The sequence below is a fragment of the Vulpes vulpes genome, chromosome 7 (assembly GCF_048418805.1).
Source record: "Vulpes vulpes isolate BD-2025 chromosome 7, VulVul3, whole genome shotgun sequence".
Classification (NCBI taxonomy): Eukaryota; Metazoa; Chordata; class Mammalia; order Carnivora; family Canidae; genus Vulpes; species Vulpes vulpes.
In genome coordinates, this window is record NC_132786.1 from 115837364 (window position 1) to 115859423 (window position 22060).

General features: G+C 35.3%; 1 protein-coding gene across 6 annotated transcripts in view; it reads right to left on the reverse strand.

Annotated features, from left to right (window-relative positions):
• IMMP2L (inner mitochondrial membrane peptidase subunit 2) overlaps window positions 1–22060 on the reverse strand; it is an 848028-nt gene that overhangs the window by 266048 nt on the left and 559920 nt on the right. For 5 of the 6 annotated variants that reach the window (XM_072764765.1, XM_072764770.1, XM_072764763.1 and 2 more), the window contains one exon: window positions 6594–6659. The exons of the other annotated variant lie outside the window; for it this stretch is intronic. In XM_072764765.1, the coding sequence (XP_072620866.1) occupies window positions 6594–6659 (66 nt within the window). The remainder of the gene's footprint in view (window positions 1–6593; window positions 6660–22060) is intronic. 6 annotated transcript variants of the gene reach the window in all.

Here is a 22060-nt window from a genome sequence, read left to right on the forward strand (position 1 = left end):
GATGCTGAGTACCTGTAAAGTGTATTTCAGTAGGTAACAAGAGAAATGATAACAGGCTTCATTTCTGATGGGGCTGAGAAAATCTGTGAAACAGAAACACAAGTGCCCAATAAAAAATGTTGATGACCTACAAATTTCAGTTGTGGTTGATTCATATTGACTTCCTGCAGTTTGGTGCTTTGTATTCATTTTATCTTTTTCTAAAAGAGTCCTTCTATATGAGTCATAAGAAATTAGTAAGAAAAAGCAAATAACTATGAAAAATATTTTGGTGGATCTAATGGCCTTGTCTAAATATTACTTTCATTAGCTTTTTACTGTTCGTGTTATAGATAAGTAGACCCATTTGGGCTAACATTATGAAAATGGCTATACTCCTAGCTAAGCTATCCACACAATCAAGTAACTGTCTTGTGATGTTAATCAATGTTGACATCATGACAGCAGAAGAAAGTTCACACTTGCAAAAGTCACCTCTCTTACCATCCTAGGAATATCTGGCTAAATTCACTGAACAAATACTTCAACTCTACTTTTGCCTTGTGTAATAACTGTGATTACAAATAATGTGACTACGTTTATGAGTCACTCTGAAAATATCGAATCAAAGTAGTCATCATTCATGTCATAAACAAGAATACTTAAAAGAAGAAGCTACATATTATTTAGAGGAAGCTACATATTATTTCCCCAAGAGAAAAATGCTTTGACCAGTTAGTTGGGTCAGACTGCACACAGCAGACAGAAGGATTCTTTAAAAATGCCAATCACACCCTATGTATTGCTCATGGCTCAGACCATCCCACGGGCTTGCCATCCCACTATAATAAAATGCAAAGTCCTTACTATGACCCACAAAGTTCTGCAAGCCTCTTATATCTAGTCTCCTACCTCAATTTTCCCACCTCAATTTGATATGCTGATTTCTTGCAATTCCTTAAACTCACTTAATATGTATCCATCTCAGGATTGCATTTGTTATTTCTTTGGTGCGAACCACTTTTGTTCCAGATACTAGTATGGCTCTCTTTCTTTCTCCCTTAATTTAGGAGTTTGCTCAAGTATCTTCTTATTAGAGAAGTTTATAGTGAATATCCTACCTAAAATTGCAATCCCAGACCCCTACTCTATACGTCCTTTATGACTTTTTCTTTAGCACTTCTAGCTCAGGACATTGCATTATGTGTCATGTATTTGCCTATTATCTGCTTCTAATCACTAGAATGTAATCTCCACGAGGGCAGGGACTTTGTCTCTTCTATTCCATTATGTCTCTCTAGTGGCTAGACTAGTGCTCATTAAATGGATGTTTCTAAGGCCTACTATGTTAGCAAACTGATTAAAGTAAATAGAACCTACTCATCTAAACTAATTTCAAAATTTGTGTTGAAATGTTGACTTCTGAATCTGAGCTCCACAACTTCCCCATCACATTTGATCTTTAAATCAACTTCCTCTGGAAAGCAGATTTCATGCAGTTATTGGTAAGATGTAAAACAAACCACTTAGGAGGGAAATCTGGCTGTATACATTAGAACTAAAAATAACAACAACAACAATAACCACAACATATGTTAACCCGGTGTTTCTACTTCTAGCTATCAATTCTACAACAATAAACACACAAATGTCCAAAAGTATCCCTGCAAGGATGTTCATTACAACATTTTGAATTTTTCCAGTTTGTGTTATTTCTATAACTTAAATAAGTAAGTAATTAAATAAATAAATAAATAAATCTTCTCCAGAGAGTCATGTCCAAGCAATTACCAGGGAGAATATAGTTTTATTGAACACAAGGTTTCAAAGGGTAATGCTGAGTGAAATGAGCGATAATCACAATGCACCAATTTGGGAGGCCTCGCAGTACCTGCCATATCTACAAGCTCCTTCCAAGAGGTTCCTCACAGCCACAGGGTCTGTATGGTTGACTGGCCTACACAGCCACGACTGACTAGACCAAGGAAAGGCACCTACCAAGGAAGGCCATTGACTGATTGACCAGAAGCCTGTCAGGTGGATATATCCTAGTTCTATACTGAAAGGAACACACTCAGATTTGTCTCAGGTAGTTTAAATGAGAGGCACACCCAAGGAAGTTAGCAGTTGGCAATGGGGAAAAAGCCAACTGGAACACAAACAGAAAAACAAGAACAACATGCCAGTAGACATCAAACAGAAAGTCCTGCTGTAGTCACATTTCTATTCTTCAGTGAGGAGAGCCTGATCCTTGGCTTCCACCACCCTTCCTTTCACAGGTAGAAAAGTAATATGATTCAACCATCTGCTGAACTATCTTTAAAATAAGTGCTCTTTAAAACTATATTTTACTACATACCTGTTTTTTATAACTAACAGAACACTAAATTGAGGTTTAGATTAAGCCTTTAAAGTGCTTAGCTCTGAAGAGATAATCGCTTCTTCTCTACCCTCTAATTATGTGTAATTCACAATAAAAAATACTACAAAACCCACAATAAGGGTAACTGAGTTCTAATAAGTCAGATTTTTTTCTTTCATCACTTTATGAAATATAAAGTTCTTTCCAAAAAAAAAATATTCTGGTGATGTGCATTTATGTTTAACTTGCCTACCAAGTAATCAAGTATTATCCAAGACAAAAATGGGAATAGAAAATCCACACCACAGACCAAAGCATCTTGTATACTACAAGTTATAACACCAATTAGACAAATGACTTCTGGTAGTAGAAAGACAGCATATTTTTAAATTCATTTTTTAGATGTTCTGGCATTTAAAAAAAATGAGTCACAGACCACAGCATGTCAGTAAATAATACTGTAATACCCCTTAATGTTTTTCAATGCCATTAGAAAATTATTATAGGAATATATCCAATTATAAATTTAAAGCCCAGGAAGCCTAGAATTTTTAAGTACCTATTTTATTCAGAGGAATAAAATTTTAAATTTTCTTTCAAAACAACAAATTATTTTTTTCTTATCAATTACCAAAAGGTCTGTAGAGGCTATGTACTAGCAGAGTCTTGAGCCTTGATAGTTCCACACTTTATGTTATCCGTAACTTCATGATAGATGTGTAGTGAAAGGGGAAGGAAAGGGCCATGTGTCCAAAGTGTTAATTTTCAGGATTAGAATAATGAAGCCAGCCTTTGCACATGTGGGGAAAATAAGGTATACATCTCTTAGATCCCCATCTGCCTTTCACTCATCTCCCAACACTGCACCAGTAATGCTTATTCTATCTCAGTCTGTGGACCCAATACAGTATTTACATTTACTGAGGAAAGTTAACAACCCAGGTTTTTCTTCAGGGAGGTCTTCTGTAGGATTTCTAATTACACAAGAGTTTTTTATGTCTGATCAAGTTTTATAATCTCACATTGTTGACTCTTCAGCTAGTGACCAATAATGATACATCTGAATTAAAGCTATGTTCTCTTTGGATTATAACGTAAAATGAATCCCTTGGCATTCCTAATCTTGTAGATTATTTGACATAGATAAAATTTTCGCTCCCTTTTTGACCAGTTCTTTTTTTTTTTAAATAGCTTTATGGGGATCCCTGGGTGGCGCAGCGGTTTGGCGCCTGCCTTTGGCCCAGGGCGCGATCCTGGAGACCCGGGATCGAATCCCATGTCGGGCTCCTGGTGCATGGAGCCTGCTTCTCCCTCTGCCTGTGTCTCTGCCCCTCTCTCTCTCTCTGTGACTATCATAAATAAAAATTAAAAAAAAAAATTAAATAGCTTTATGGAGATGTAATTTATATGACGTGTATTTTACCCATTTAAAATGTACAACTTTTGTTTTTAATATATTCACAGAGCAGTGTGACTTTCACAATTTATTTTGGAATGTTTTCTTGCCCCCTACCAAAACAAACAAACAAAAACAAAAATCACGAAAATCATTGTATCCATATCTCTTATTCCCCTTTGTAATGCCCCTATGAACCCCTAATCTATTTTTTGCCTCTATGAATTTGCCTATTCCAGACACTTCATATAGCATAAATAGAATCAAATTCTAGATGGTCTTTTGTGACAGGCTTCTTTCATCTAACATAATGTATTCACGGTTGCTGACTCATTCCTTGAATGGGATTTGTATCATATCCACACAAACTGTTTTCCAAATATTAAAAGCACATTTTATATATTTATGGGTATATATGAAATAATATTCCAAATTTATTGCTCTTCTCAGTTTCTTACTGAAATCAGAAGGCTAGATAGAATCTTCAAAACAGAAAGCAGTCACCAAATTCTGCAAATTGACTATGCAAATCCTACAGGTAACATAAACTAAACTCTTTGATACTAATACCTTTACACCTGATTAAAATCACATTATTAAACACACACATTCACCTTCCCCTAAATGCCCAATCTATTTAAGGAATCAAAATCAATGGACCTCTTATAATTCAAAATATTAAATAACCAAAATGAGCAAGTGCATTGAACAGACACTTCACTCAAGAAAATATACAAAAGGCAAGTAAGCACATGGAAACATAATCAACATTAGGAGTCTTCAGGGAAATGCAAATCAAAACCACAAGATTCTACCTCACACACATGAGGATGGCTAGAATCAAAAATATTCATAATACCAAGTGCTGGCAAGGACACAAAGAAACTGAAACCCTTGTACATTGCTGGTAGAACATAAAAAATTACTTTTTAAAATAGTTTGGTAGCTACCAAAGTTAAACATATACTTCACCATAAAAGCCAGCATCTTCACCAATACAGCCAGCACTGTATCTTCACAGTGATACATGTGACTACATCTGAATAGAAATAAAAACGTTTTTCCACCCAAAGACACAAATGTCCATAGTATTTACACAAATATCCCTATCTCTACTAATAATATTACCAAACTGGAAAAATCCTAATGTTCATTAGCTCATGAATGAACAAACAAAATGTGGTGGTTCCATATAATGGAATATATTCAACAATAAAAAGGAACAAACTACAGATATACACACATGGGGAAACTGAAAAATCATTCTTATATGGGGGAAAACACAAATAAGAGACTACATTTTGTATAACACCATCTAAACAGATTTTCTAGAAAAGGCTAAACTATGGAGACAAAAAGCAGATCCATGGTTACCTCGGACAGGCAGAAGCCACTGGGACTGTGGGAGCCTCAGTTAAGTGTAAATGGGAGGAGGGAACTTTTGAAGTCTTTTAAATCAAAAACTAGATTGTGGTGAGGCTTGAACAATTGTGTATATTAAAACTAAAACTCTTTAAACTGTATATTTTAAATGGGTGAGTTGTGCAGTATATAAATTTTACTTCAATAAAGCTTTTAAAACAAAAAAAAGACTGAACAAATATTCATAATTATAAACCATTGAAACCATACCACACCACTCCATTCATACCACACAGACTACTCATGACCAGGTCATCCTGACACAAAAATTTTTGCCATTCGTTCCTATAACAGCAATTTCTCAAACTGTTTGGGGTGAGGGCTCCTTTATACTCTTAAAAATAACTGAGGCTCTCAAAGAACTGTTTGTCAATATTAACCACATTAGAAAATATACTCTGTCAATATTTACCATATGGGAAATTAAAATGGTAAATTAAAAAAATCTTTATAGATTCAGTCTAAAATAATAACCTATATGTTAACACACACAAAAATATGTTTAATGAAAAGTATAACTATTTTCCAAAACAAGGGAAAAAATAATGAGATCAGTAGCATTTTTTATATTTTTGCCAATCCATGCAGTGTAGCTTAATAGAAGACAACCATATTCCAATATCTGCTCCTGTATTCCCTCTGATGCCACAGCCCACATCACATACCCTCTGGAAAACTTCGCTGCACACTCAAGAGAAAATGAGAGTGCAAAAGGCAAACAGCATCTTAGTATTATTAGGAAAGTAGTTCTGATCTCACTGACCCCCACAAAGGATCTTGAGAATGCCCAGAGATCCTCTGGCCACCCTTTGAGAACTGCTGGCCTTGATTCTGCCCTAAAACCAATTGAGATTCATTTTAATGAGACTGTTTAATCCGTAGGATCAGTAATACTTGAGGATTAAGTTTTTTGGCAAACAGGATCAGAAAATTTTCTGAATATTGGGGGCGCCTCGGCGCAGTCAGGTTTAAGCATGTGACTCGGTTTCAGCACAGGTCATGATCTCAGGGTCATGGGTATATAAATATAAAAGCTCCCACTTAGTTTCTGTAGTCACTTCTAAAATGATAAAATGTTCATGATTTTTTTCTAAAAGAAACTTGATACCATAACCTAAAACAATCATGCTAATTTTAATATTTGAAAAAATAACTATTTAGTGGTCATTTTAGAAAATATAGTTAATTTCAGTTAATATTTATTTCTCCTGTGGCTCACAATGAAAAGATAATAATATAACCAGAAGTTTATGTATGCCTCACATCCTGAAATGGTTGATGATTCTTGCTGAAGACATTCCAGTGCATTTGGGATGTCTCCAAAGCTTTGGTCCTCTTTGAATTGAGTGGTACTTCCCAAGTGATATGACTTAAAGTTCAACCAAGTTCCAGAATTTCTAACTTAAACTCAAAAACAACAGTTTCAGTACTTACTTTACAATATCTCCTTCAAGAGCAATCACTCTTTTAATGATCTTCTGTTCTGGGTTTTTAGGGGACCTAGAATAAAATAAGGTTATACAATCAGTTATGTCTTTATTGTTTTAAGACAATGAAAAGCAATTTTGCAACTAAATGGACTATCTTAAAATCATGACAGAGTCTTTCACACCCATGACAGTGACATCAATCCTACTTAGGTCCCAAGTGATGGAAAGCTCCTATCGATGTCACTCATTTTAAACCTCTGCAGGAGAAGAAGCCATGCTGAAAGTGTATTAAAATAAAAAATATGGAGCGGTAAGAATTTTAATATTAGGGCTAAGCACTTGTAAGAAAGAGGATTCATACAGAAGAAAATGATTAGGCATTTCTTTAAAATCACATACTTAAGATTCTTTATTTCATTTAAAATAAACAGTGGAATTTGATTTAAATCCTCAAGAAAACAATGAAGATGAGAGGTCTTTAAAAAACACAGAAGATCCTCTTAAACTGCATTTAGGTTTAGCCCTTTGAAAATTACGTGATTCAGAGTGCTAAAACAAGGGTACCGACATCCCACTCTATCCCTAGAATTGCACTCTGGGGAAAGTCATGTCTGTCCTAAGCAGCCCTACTGAGAGACTCATTTGGTGAGGAAATACGGTCTGCCAACCGTGTGAGAGAGCTTTAGCAGCAAAACTTTCAGGCCTAGTCAAGTATTCGGAGACTGTAGCTCTGGCCAACAGTGTTACAACAGTCTCATGAGAGACCATAAGCCAGACCACCCATCCACACTGCTTCTGGCTTCCTGATACTCAGAAAATGTGTGAGATAATAAACATCTGTGGTTTTAAGCTTCAAGATGTTGGGGTAATTTGTTACACAGCAATGACTAAATCTTAATAAGGCCAATTTCCTGCCAATAACATTTTAAGTCTTTTAACAGACACATTTCAAGGAACATCTCATACATCATCACAAAAATGATCATTTAATATGAATTTGGAAATCAAGGATAGATATTTTCCTTGGAAAATATTTTCAATCCAAGTCACATTTTGAATTGAGTTGCTTTTAAAAAGGAAAGTAAATGCACAAAAACTAAGATTAAACATATTCAAAATGTAACATTTCATCAAAGTAAATATGCAGTTTCAATAAGATTTATATTTCACATTATATCTTGCAGAGCAAATGAAATCATCTAAACCATTTGCATCTACTTGTGAAAATCAGTCTCACAATTTTTCACTAAATTTCAAATATTCTTTATTTTAAGAGGAAATTTGATCAGAGTCTTTGACTGAACTGTCCCCTTCACTGAACTGATTAATCATTATATTTCTATAATTTTCCTGTCATTTATATATAGCCAGAGTAAGAGATCTTAGCACAGTGAAACTAGTTAAATTGTGCAGGACTACTTACAGACATTTAGAAAATTCTCCTCTCATGTCACTCTGTTTTAGATAACCAGAAATGTATAAGATAATATTCAGCCTCAGTGGTCATCAAAGAATTGAATATTAGAACTGACAGATAAATAATAATAATAATAATAATAATAATAATAATAATAGCAATACTAGTAATATGATTTTTTGTTGAGGTCTAGGAACATGGGCACTCTATATATGAAGCATATGGTCATGTAACATGCCTTTCTGTAAAAGTGTCAAGCTTTTATATTCTCTTTAACATGACAATTATAGGGATCCCTGGGTGGCTCAGCAGTTTAGCACCTGCCTTTGGCCCAGGGCATGATCCTGGAGTCCCAGGATTGAGTCCCACACAGGGCTCCCTAAATGGAGCCTGCTTCTCCTGCTGCCTGTGTCTACCTCTCTCTCTGTCTCTCAGGAATAAATAAATAAAATATTTTTTAAAAATGACAATTCTATTTTTAGGAATTTATACTAACGAAATGATTATGAATATATGCAAAATTTTAGCTATATGGATGTTATATATTTTTAAAAGGAAAAAAATTCAGTAAAAGTAGATTGGTTAAATAGTCCATTTGCATAATAAAGTATTTTCCAGTCATTGAAAATGATATTATAAAAGAATTTTTAATGATGTAAAAATATCAACATAATCTATTGATTAAAACGGAAATAGACAATATTGTGTGTACTATGACCTTGCCTCCATAACTAGAGAGAGAAAATTCACAGGCAACTGTACTAGAAAAAAAATCAGGAAGGACATAAAACCAAAGTTGGAGGGTATGGAGTTCTGTATATGATTTAAAAAAAAAGAAAAAAAAAAAGAAAAACAGGCCTAGATTTTTTGGTTCAGATTTGTGGGAAGTCTATTAAAAGATGACAACTGTTTGTGTCGTATGACATTATCTGAGAAGAAATGCTCCAAGAAAGGGGTGAGACCTGAACTAATTGCAAAGTTCCCCCATCTAATATGGATGCAGTATTACCATCAATGAATATGAAAAGCAATCCTTATCACTGTAAAACAATATTTTATGCCAACAACTTTTAAGCTTTTGAGGTACTTGAAAAGTATTTCATATTGTAAAATAATCTATATTTTAAGATCATGAGGCAAAATAGAATATGAAAAGTGAACTATCTATATAATTAAAATCTTATGAATTACCACTTCAAATATATCTATAAATTTTAATGTAATATTAAACTCATGAATCTAATCAAATGATTCAAAATAGAAAAAAAGCTATTACTAACATTAATCCCATTACTGCTCAAAATCTATATCTATATTTTAATCATTAGACTGTTGAATGCACTACTTTGATGTAAGTAGAAGTGGTATGAGAGTTATTATAGATTTACATTGTGAAAGTCATTGCACTTCCCTTTGTCTAAATTTTATTGGCCATTTGGCTATCTCCTGGGAAGTGTCAAGAATAACTATGAAGGATTATATGCCTTCCTTTAGGGATACGATGTATGCTGTCCAATAAATACTAAAATTTGCATTTAAATTTGTAATTTCAGTGTTTTCATATTAAGCATTGTTTTACAATATTTATTTCTGGAGCCTGAATTTTAAACATTCTGTTTTATGCCACTGATTTAATTAGGCAAGATTTCTCCAGAGGCTTGGACAGGATGCTTCAAATTGTCTGCACAGGTCTCAGATCAGTTTAGTGTGGAAGAATGTGTGTCTAACAGGAACAGCTATAGGGAGGGGAACAGAGTCTAGCACAGTCCTAAGATTTCTATGACACTTAATGTTCTTCTTGAATTTCACTTCCTATCTTGATAAAAATGCTGTTTTTAGGTCTCATAATCTCTGAAACTGATTTCATGTTCTCTTATGTTCTCGCTGCACACTGTAATTTTGATCCTGTCTGGAGCACTAGGAAGGTACTTTGGAATACTCAGGAGATGCCCTCTTGTGTTTTGTGGGGATGGAAAGATTAGCAAGTATGCCACACTCTCTGTTCCTGCTTTCATGCCCATCCTGACATCACACATATACCTTAAATCTTTGTCTAGGCTCTCAGTCTTCTCTCATTTATAGTAAAATCCTAAAACCTCCCTCTGGATTGTATGGATTTTTATGTTTGCATGGCTCAGGACTGCCCAGATTACACTAGAATTAATCTAATTACCAAAAGTTATCTTAGCTACAGTCTAATTTAAGCATTAATTCCTCAAAAATGCCACAGTATATTGGTCACTAATTACATACATCCCAATGCAGTCTAAATTCTAACTCTTCATTAATGAGATAAAAGATGTAATATTCTGGGAATGCCTCATATTGGGTTGTTTTTTGTTGTCTTAAAGAATGGTCATTCATTAAAACATATAATTTTACATCACAATAAAAAATGAACATTGCTGTTTGAATCATCAAAATAAGATGTAGAATAAAAAATCTATTCAACATAGTTAAAAAAAAGTCATATAAAAAGTAAGTCACACCAAATGATGGCTTCCCTCTTCCTTTTGAGATATAAGTAACATAAAATATTTTATTAGTTTTAGGTGTACAACATACTGATTTGATATTTGTATATATTGAAAAATGATCACCAAAGTAAGTTTTGTTAACATCCATCATCACATAGCTACAATTGTTTATTTGTTTGTTTGTTTTTTTAGATTTTGGAAAATGTTGCCTGGGTTTGGCATGGTTTTCATAAAAGGCTAGAGCTAGAAAGGCCCAGGAGTGTATCTAGTCCTTTCCCTGCTGCTTGTGATCTCACCCATTCTCTGCGGCCTAAGTGTTTCCCCTGGGTCACCTCATGCTTTGCAAAGGCCTGGAGTGGGGTACAATTTCCATGGGGTACAACCCTATTATGATGGAGATGGCTATCACTTTTCTGCTACAAGTAAGCTGCCGACTATAGGCACCGTCATAACCAACCTGGGTCTCAATTTCAGGGAGATAAGGCTAGATCAGAGGTCATAAACCAAAAATCAGATAATCAAGGCTAGCTTGTAGAAATGTTTTGTTTGGTTCATGTATAATTTTTTCTTTTATCTAGCCAAGCAAGCAGGAGACTTAATATAAAAATTCTAATTTCTTTTTCCTCTTGAAAAAAAATAGGAAGATCCAGCAATCCTAGGCCCACATTCTTGCATGAAACAAAGTCCACAGGAGCTGAGAAGCAGATACTGAGGATGAGCCAGAGTCCCCACAGTGTGTTTAACAAATCTCTAGTGCCTGAGGACGTGTGAGGTTAGGAATCTCTAGAAATCTCGGTGACATATAACCACTGGGGTCAACATGTATAAAATCTCTAGAAGGGTAGGTCTAGCGCACAGTAATTAGATACATTTTAGAGTGATCTTTTCCTAAAATAAATTCATAAACAAGATCAACTAACTGGGGTCAAGCAAACATGACAATCTTTCTTTTATGCTCATAGAATATTTATTTCAAAAACCCTCTAATAAATGGATTTTCACAGTCTGTTGCATTAGAAGGCAAAAAAGGAATTTTAAAGGTTTGGTCAAGTTTTATTATATAATTAACTAAAGAAATATTAAAACTAAATATAATATTATTTACATGGAAAAGCACAGATTAGCCTTAAATGGATATTATCTGTAAAACCAAGATTAAAATGAGTAATTTTCAATGTTGGATTCTGTACACTCGCTTCACCATCAGTAATGTGAACTTTGTGCAAACAGCTGCATTTTTAATAATTCTTTTTTTTTTTTTTAATTCAGTGCAGTTTCATTAATTAGTTCTCTCCAAACTTTTTACTTAGGTCATTATTTCAGCCACATTGTTGCCCCTTGTAGACTTTGCTTTGTATCACGTGACTCTTAAATTTAAACAAAAGAAACTACATTGACTTTTGTTGCTCTTTGGGTTCATTCTTGAAATCATCACAAATGTGGAACTTACAATTTCAGCTATATTTTCAGAATTTTAATATTCTATATTTCAATATAATGTTTATTTATTCAATATAATCTTCAATATAATGCTGAATACGTTTATTTATTATTTTGTATTTCAATCCCAAGCAATCACTTCTGCCCTGATACCTCAGAAAGTGCTCCAACCCAACAGCCTTACTATTTGTTAAGGTGAAGTACAGATGAGGTTGGAAAAACCAGGTTAATGTGTTTTTTTTTTTTTTTAAGATTTTATTTATTTATTTATTTATTTATTTATTTATTTATTTATTTATGAGAGACAGAGAGAGGCAGAGACATAGGCAGAGGGAGAAGCAGGCTCCATGCAAGGAGCCCGATGTGGGACTCGATCCCGGAACCCTGGGATCAGGCCCTGAGCCAAAGACAGACTTTCAACTGCTGAGCCATCCAGGCGTCCCACAAGTCAATGTTTCAAATGTGTTTTCTAGAAGACCTTAGTTTCTTAGATAGGGGTCAGCTCTTGGGGGTAAGGAAGATAATGGGAAAAGCACCATTAGGCAGGGGCATAGGTGATTATGTGCATAGAAAACCCTAAGAAGGAAAATGGGCTCCAGAGCACTGAAGCCACTGCTCTTCAGTAGGCTTCTATGTAGGGTAGGGATGGCATAGGGAAGGGATGATTTATGTACTTTGGCTATTTCCTCAGAGCATATCCTACCTGAATCAGACCACTGAGCAGCAGCAAGAGAGTCCTTCAGAGAACCCAAGAGATTCTACTCGGGGTTCTCAGTGATCTAAGAACGTGGCAGCAGGAGCAACAAGCTGTATCAGATTTATCTACTGTAATTACTTACTCAAAAGTATTTTAACAGTATGAAACAGATACATTTAACAGATGAAACAACAGGAGCATGGACTTCAGAGAATTAAGATGTTGTTTACTGATAAAAAATTTTTCTTGGTTAAATTGGAGAGTTGTTTCACTGTCGATAACCAGGATTGTAAGAAATTTAAAAAGCAAATGGTGACAACTGGCCTTCTAAGTAAATCAGCCTTGATTACAGAAAATCAATCAAATGCGTATTAGGACTTTTTACTTCTGTACTTGGGAAGAGCCGAAACAGCCTCATAATTGTGTATTTTGATTATGAAATAAATGTTGTCACCTAACTGTGAACATTTTGAGGAATTTAGTATAATCATAACAATGAGTTAATTTCCACCAGTTTATTAACTCAAGCATGTCAAAACCCAGAACACTGCAATATTTGGGTATTGAACATAATTACAACTATACTTCATGGTCTAGGATAGGTTGTATGTAAATGAATATATTTATATAGCACACATATAAAATACACAACACATATGTAATACTTATATATTATGTGTATCTGTGTGTGTCCTACCATGCAATATGGAATCTTGCTATTTAAAGAAACGCCTCTGATCTATAAAGAAACTCCTGGACTGAAAAATATCTTCACTGAATTTATTTTGTAAATCTGGGTTTTCACACATTGAATATGCTTAGCGTTGGCATATCTGTGGAACTGGAGGAGATGAATACTTAACATAAATATGTATACTGACTATACTTTTAGTTAGAATCCACTAGACCTTCAGACCTTCACATAGAAGTACTACTATTCTGTTCCCAAAGTACAACATGCACTCAGGAGTATCTGAGTTGTTCCTACTATAGTCAAGATAGATTTTGTCCCTCTATCCACATTATCAATGAGTATGTCTTTGTGACAGAGCACCAGTTAAGGCCACAGAATGAACAGTCTTCAAAGGAATCAAACTAGCCTCAGAACCCTAATTCTGCAATTAGGGTTTGTACTTTTAGCTTCAACCAGGTTAGCAAATAGTGCCACATTCTTATGGTAGGCTTGAGGAAAATACAAACCATGAAAAAGCCTGAAAATACAAGATACATCAAGCCATCTGCATCCATTAATACATCATGGAAATGGCAGGCCACCTGAGATACAAAACAAATACAGCACACAGGAGCAGAAATGAGAACACTTAAATTGATGGCCACGCAAGATGTCCATAGCGTGTGCAATCACCTAGAGAATGTTTTTGGAAGAACGGGCCAAGGGCCAATCTGTGTCTAACATCCTATTTACAGTTGGCCTCCATGTTGTTCAGGGTGTGGGGTGTGAGATAACAAGCTTCAGGCAGGAGGTATCTTGGTAAAAGTGAGGAGAGAGAACAAAGGCAGTCTTGACTATTTTACCTGGAGCCAGCCTTTAACCCCTACCCATAACTAATTTCTCACTGGACAAATATCAAAAAGAAGAAGGAGAAGAAGAAACAGAATTATTTTCCTTACAAATTATAAAATGAACATTTTCTCTTGGGTAAAGTAAGCTTCTGAAATCTGCCTAATTGTACTCAACAGGTGTTTGTGATGGACAGAACCTGTGAAATTCACATGTACACATTAGAGCTGTGTACTCCGAGCAACATGGCTAGAGCGTCTTCGGGGTAACTTTTTGTGGTCATAACAAATGTGAGGTATACGGTGATGTGCCGATCTGCTACCTTTTTGTTTTATGGTGATGGTTACCATAGACACTTTCCAAAATCAGGCAACAAACAATCAAGAGTCAGATAGGGATGGGGGCATTTCAAGGGCTGCCAGCATGGGCGTGGGGGTGGAGGATCTTTACAACCAGACAGGCCAGACATACCATTCAATGGATAAGAGCCCAGAGAGATGTCAACTGAGGTTAAGGTGCCCTCCCCTGATGTTATCACACTATAAACTCCCCAGAGCTTAGAAGCTACTCTGACAAGACGAAGACCATAAACAGATTTAATTTGACTTGAATTACCTTCGAAAGTTCTTGAGCTTAGCCTGATTTGAAAAGAATTAGGTTTTGCTTGCAATAAGAAACCTAAATCCCAACAATGGCAAAATAAAGTTGTATGTTTTCGCATACCTTATTGTTATGACATGAGAATGGGCACCCATTCCATTTTCTTTATTTCACCAAATATATCAGTGGACTAATCTGCTCTCTAGTGACTGTGGTGACAAGCACAATTAATGTTTCAAGTGTACTGCTGAATTCAAATTCTTCTAGTAAACTTGAATTAGGTATATATGTGGGGAGAAGTGAAATGCTACACGATCATTGAAAGTATCATAATTTCTCTAAAATGCTCAGTCTCTTAGAGAATATTGACAGTGTGAGGACAGAATATAAGTAGACTGTAAAGCATCCTAGCTTATTTCTGTCCTAACCCTGTCGAACTTATTAATTTTTAAAATACTGTAGAGTACCATTGCTCTGTGGAAGAGTTTTCAGTGAGGCACCAATAACTAAACACAATTTGTTCCCTTGAAAATGTCAACTTTATGCTCCCAGTAGTAAACTGAACAGCATTAGCAAATTGTCTCCAGGAAAAAAAAAATCCATGAGGTTCAGGATTTTACAAAATCAACTGTAACTGGTCACCTCTGAAAACAGCAGTATCGTTTACTTGCTCAGCTTGAGAGCCATTACATAGCTCCAGACACTCAGCTATCAGTAACTTTTTCTATATCTATTTTTTCTGCTATTTATGCTGCAATAACCTGCTCCTGTGATTGTTTATCAATGCTTTAAACTAAAAAAACTACTAATGTTAAAAAAATACTAATGGTAAGTTTAAATGTCTAATTCTTTGTTTAATGGTTTGCATTTGTATCCAGGTATCCTAGTATGTATGACCTTCTTCCCCTCTGCTGGATGGAGTCCATGGAGTGACAGAGGACAAGAAGAATATCATGTCCAAGAAGCTATAAGGCTTTCAAATTAGAAAGAATTTTGAATCATCGAGAATAAATGTCTTTTGGTGAGGAGAGTTGACAAAAAAAAAAAGTGATGAGGAGTTAGAAGAATTATGAGCGATTGTAAGGGAACTTTGGGGACAATGAAAGGAAAATGGAGAGAATATTTCCAAGGACTGAAGTTACCTGATTAGAGTAAACCAATCACAGAGGAATAGAGCTGTGACTAGAGCAACACAGCTAGGTGAAGCACAGTGTTGTGCCAATGGATTCACCAAAGGGAGCACAGAAGCCCTGCCCACCCTACTTGGAGACCAAAGACCCTTGGAGTTGCTCAATTTGCTTTCTAGCAGCTTAACAGAGCCTCAGAGTCGGGACAAATTGGTTACGTTGTCATCACAATCCCATGATTGTCCTTTCCCTTTGTAGGTTATCCTGGACAAGTTTTATTTTTTTACAAGAAAATTCAGAGATCAAAATATACCTCACTGCACCAGTTCTAGATCTAGAACATCAGGGAACTCCCGTTCCAAAAATCACAACCATATCTCCACCTATGATGCATCCTTTCACAAGGCTAAGGATTGTCCTGCTATTTTTAGTTGATTGTACATAATGAGCCAGAACTACAAAATGTGCTCAAGTAAGCTTTTTTTTTTTTTTTGTAAAATCTGAGTTATGTTGAGGCTACAGTGTGCCAGATTATTTACCCCTTCCTATCATCCTTTAGTATGCACATACTGTAGTCATTTTTTTAGCCCATAAAATTGTATTTGAATAATGGGTACCCACTTAGAATGGAACATATGATGTCTACCCACATGTGTTGTTCCTTACAGGAAGTCACTTTGATTCTAGGATGAAAGACAGTGATTAATGTGAGAAGGCTCGCCTGCTTTTCTGAGCACCGGTCTCCTAATTCTGTACACACACAAAATGGACTCTAATCTCTACAGCTGTCATGTTGATGCTCTTCGTGAGCTGTACATTTCACAGGCTCTAAAACCACTCTGCAGCTCAAACATGATCAACAGCTCTCCTCAAACCAGAACAGCAGTGTGAGATTATTAAATCAAAACGGGAGCGAACCCTCATCTTCACATGTGCAGGAAATTCATAGGGGGCCTGATTTCCATATGGTTCCCACAGCTAAAGCTTAATGAGTATCTTCCAGATACAGGTAAAACCGTTCATAATCCTCAAACACCTTTACAACGGAGTAAAACAAGTCCACGTAGAATTAAGGGAAATAATCTCCAACTGGTCTTATATGCCTGTGGGTTAAATGTATGAAGGAGGCTTTGATTTAAATAAAAGCAGATTCTCAGAAACATATGCTCACCACCCACCATTCTTCATCTGAATGGTAGAAACTAAGGAGTTTCATTTCACTGTAGCATTGGAGCTTTGCCAAGAGGCAGGAGCACAAACATCAGCGATTAAGAAAGATCTCCAGTATAAAAGATGTTTTCAGGGGTCTAACCTACCTTAGAATGGATTTATAGGCGATGGCATCCTGTTTTGGACTGACCACATGAAGAGATGTTCTCATTTATATAACATTATTAAACTCTATTTTGGACTTTTAAATAACCTAAACCTACTGCCTAACATAAAATACCTTCCTTGAAAATATATAACAAAATCATAAAATGACTTCTCTCAGAAATCTTCTGATTCAGCTTCATTTAAAAATGTATAGCCCCAAAACTGTGCTAATGTATACCCTGTCTCTCCCACCTTTTATCAGTTCTTTCTTGCCACTGCCATCTGTTTGCCTGGCTTTTTCCAGCACACTGCCCCTCCCTCCAGGCTGTTTACTGGCACCTGGACTCCTCCTTCTAATTCTTCATAGCACAATCCAAGAAATGTCCATGTCTTTTCCAAGTCATCTTCCCAAAGATTCTCCTTAACACCACCCCTTGTATATTTTGGATACGTAGGCTTCTCAGATATCATTTTTCAATCAGGTAATGTGCAAGTTTGGTTTGGGTTTTGGTTTTAACACAATGATTTCCTGTTACATTGCTTCGTGCCATGCATAGGAGGAAACTTTCTGGCTATCTCAGCTTTTACAATTACAATTCAACAAAGTCCTTGTAATTCCAGGCTTTAATGACTTAAACACTATCTTCAGAGAAATTCTATGGTGAAGAAGTAGTTAGTTCAAATGTTTCTGGAAAAGTCATGCTTCCTTTTCATTAACTTTTAATACATAAAAGTCTGTCTACTCATAGGTACACTGACCTAATCACATAATCAATATGCAACTGCAGAATCATTACAAATTTAAAACAAATATGTAACATGATTTAATAAAAAGAAAAGGCGAGGAAATGGAATTCAAAGGTTGTAACTCTACAAAACCAATGAGAAGACAATAAATAAGGTAAATGACCATATTTGAATCTCTTATAGTATCTTTCAAGCTATATCACTACCTTCTAAATTAAAATCTCACTTTAATTAGTTCCCAACAATCCAACCTAATCACTTTCAAGTCAAAGACTCAGCTGTTTAGAATGCAGACTGTATCACTGCTGTGGTTATGTGTACTTGACCTCCTGCCTGTTAACAAAGAGACTCAATTAATTATTTGCTGTTTTGAATGGCTATTTCATTTCACCTCCACCTTTCTTTAAGTGTTAAAAGGCTCAATTGCTTTATCACCTTAACCTTAGCTTTGGAGAATGCACACAGAATTTCTTAACTGCCAACTAATAAACCATCTTGATCCAGAAAGCTAATTTTCAGGACCATAGCTCCTACGTATCTTATGCTAGAGTCAGCTAAAGTAACATATTGACCTGGTGGCACATCATCTTCTAAGAGGGCCTCTTCATTCTGAATGGCAGCTTGGGTGCTAAGCTATTACCTTGGTATAGATAAAGAGACACACACGCACTACAATGAGCACTACAGTCACGTTTACAGGGAAACGCCGGTTTCATCAGAAATCTTACCAAACAAAAATGAAAGGCTTACACTATATACTGAAGGTATGTAAATTAATAGTGTATTGGTTTTTTCAAAATACTTTTCACTTTTCCTATACACTTTTAGTTACATTAAACTCAATAGTATAATCTCATATTGCAATCCTGAAACACCAAACCAGAACAAGAAAATAGCTTCAAAGGAAATGTGAAAAAGGCTTTTGCAATGTATATGCAAAGTATTACTGATACCAGTGAAGAAGGTCTAACCGTGAAAAACGAGCCACAAAGCCAAAAGATAGCAAAGAACCTTCCTATTTCTTTTAAATTCCTTTAATACTGATACTGTGTAACATTTTACAAGTCCCTCTTTGCTACATATCTGTTTATAGATTATTCCTATCTTCACAAGTGTATCATAAGATTGAAAACATTGATTATCTTAACTGTTTCATTGTATCCAGTCCTAAGCCAGTTACTGGCACTCAAAATGATAATAATAATAATAATAATAATAATAATAATATATTTATGTAATTATAATAATAACTATTATTATTATTAGATGATGATGATCTAATAATCTAACAAATATACCAAGGTCATAACAAATATACCAAGATACTGCTTCCAGGCATCTTGTGTAAGTAGAATCACACAATAACTGTTCTTTTGTGCCTGGCTTATTTCACTTAGCATAAGGTTTTCAAGGTTTCAGCCATGGTGTTGCATGTATCTGAATTTCATTCTTTGTCATTTTTATGACTGATGCTAGTTACTGTTTCATGAATACCCAAAATGATTTATCAACCTAGTAGCAATATCTTGGTATATTTCTTTATTTCTTATAATCTAATTTTTTAAATGGCAACTGAAATTTTGAAAACAAAACAAAACAAAACAAGAACAAAAAAAACTCGTAACTACTCAATTATTTCCAAGAGAATTTATACTGACACAAAAATAAATGATTCTGTCGTCTGCTGATCTTGGTCTGTAGATAAGTGGTTCTAAAACATTAAAATCTAGAGTTGAGCCCTGGAAATCTAGAATCCACATTTTAAAAAGCACCTAGACAAATAAATAAATAAATAAATAAATAAATAAATAAATACATACATACATACATACATACATACTAATAAAAATAAAGCAAAACCACTTAGGTGATTATGATGCAGGTGGTCCTAGCCCAGCTTTGATAAACACAGTTGGGAACCCTCACATGAAAAACATAATTTTCATAGGATACTGCCACCCCATACACATTCAATAAAGATATAGGCCATAAAGAAATATTTTCAAAATGAACATAACAAATAATACAAATATAATAAAAGGTACACATTTCTAAATAAGTATGAAAGCAAAAATTTCCTACTAGGAAAAAAACATTCTAATAATTCCATATTTAAATTCAACCTTGAACTGAATCCATAACTACTATGAAATAGCATAACTCAAGCAAGAAAGAGCAAGACATTCCATTTCCAAGGTTTTTTAGAATATAAAAACAGGGATCCCTGGGTGGCGCAGCGGTTTGGCGCCTGCCTTTGGCCCAGGGCGCGATCCTGGAGACCCGGGATCGAGTCCCACATCGGGCTCCCGGTGCATGGAGCCTGCATCTCCCTCCGCCTGTGTCTCTGCCTCTCTCTCTCTCTCTGTGACTATCATAAATAAAAAAAATAAAAAATAAAAAAAAATAAAAAAAAAAAAAAAAAAAAAAGAATATAAAAACAGCATTTAGAACAAACACAATGATGAGAAACTATGACGTATCAGAAAGGCTATGGTATTAGATACAGAATTTCTTTCTTTTTTAAAAAGATTTTATTTATTTGAGAAAAAAAGAGCACCAGCAGCAGGGAGGGACAGTGGGAGAGGGAGAAGCAGGCTCCCTGCTGAGCAGAGAGCCCATCATGGGGCTCAATCCCAAGGCCCTGAGATCCTGACCTGAGCCAAAGGCAAATGCTTAACTGATTGAACCATCCAGGTGCCCCCAGAAAAATTTATTTCTTGGAGTCATGAATCCATACAACAAATATTTTTGAAATGAAAACCAGGTGCCAGGCACTCTGTCTACATATAGCACTAGTTTACTAAAGAACTCTTATTAAAATTAATGACACTCATGGTATTTTTAGGATTCAGGACCAATGCTAGCTGTATTATCTTGAGCAAGTCCTGTACGACTCTAGGCATCTGTTTTTTTCTTGAGTAAAGAGAAGTGATGATAACTGGTACAGCTGACCCTCCCAAATGCTGCTGTAGGGATCAAATGAGCTGTTAAGCATAAGCTGATTCTAAGCATCTGATTTTTATAGAAGGAATCACAGAATGTGATCATAAATTATACTGGGGAGCTCCAAGGGTCCAATTCCTACTTTAAGTAGGAGAGAAGTTATATTCTCCGAAACTAAGGCCATGCAATGAACTTCTCACTACAAAGATCACCAGGTAACTTTCTGTGAAGTGTGTGTTGTGCGCTCTTATACCTAGACAGCAACTGTGCCACCAAATAGAAAGCTTGACCCTACTTCCAAATAAAGGTCAATAGTTCTTTTTTTCTCTCTCTCTCTCCTTCTTTCCTTCTTTCTACTCTTCTTCCTACCCTTTTACCTTTTTATCCTTCCACCTTCCTTCCTTCTTTCTTAGAACTTTCTTCAGAGGATCTTGTTAATAAACTGAGGATGGTATACACAGATGAAGCCATTCTGAGGCCCAGTAATTTGATTTTTTTCATTAGTTTGTGAGTTGTTAAGTTTGTAGCTAAATGTATTTTTAGTGTGCAATTTAATTGTTCCAATGAAATGCAAAAGTTCAATCAACCAATTTTGTGTAGAAAGTGAAGGGACTCTAATTATTCTATCTGTTGTGTATTTTAATTAATTGTCCCTCACTCAAAAATGAGGTAGCAAAATGAAGACATGATATTGTATTTAAAATGCTCAGGAAATACAGCAAACGGTTCACAGAACATCCTTGAGAACAAGCACAGAGAAATCCAAGGCCTAAGAAATATTCAACATAACCCACTAGCAGGTTGACAAATGACAGACATTTGTCCCCTTTTCAGTCCCACATTGTTTCAGTTGTTTCTATCTAGGATAAGGGACTATGCTATTTTTTAGGTTTTTATTTTGAGTATTTTAAAGTGTTCTGACTTAATTATGGTAGTATTTTAAAAGAGTGAAATAGTGGGTATCTACATTTTACAATAAGAAAGGTACACCATAAACCAATGAGTATTTTCCAAAAAAGTACAAATCGGATTTGAACTAAAACCAAGACAACAGGTATGAGGCTTACCATCTATTACTCAGAATACTATATTATAATTTCTCATGGAGGCATTATTTCCAATAAGCTCTCAGTGAACAAAATAAATCAATATAAAGAAATGTGTTAAGTAACACCATCATAGAG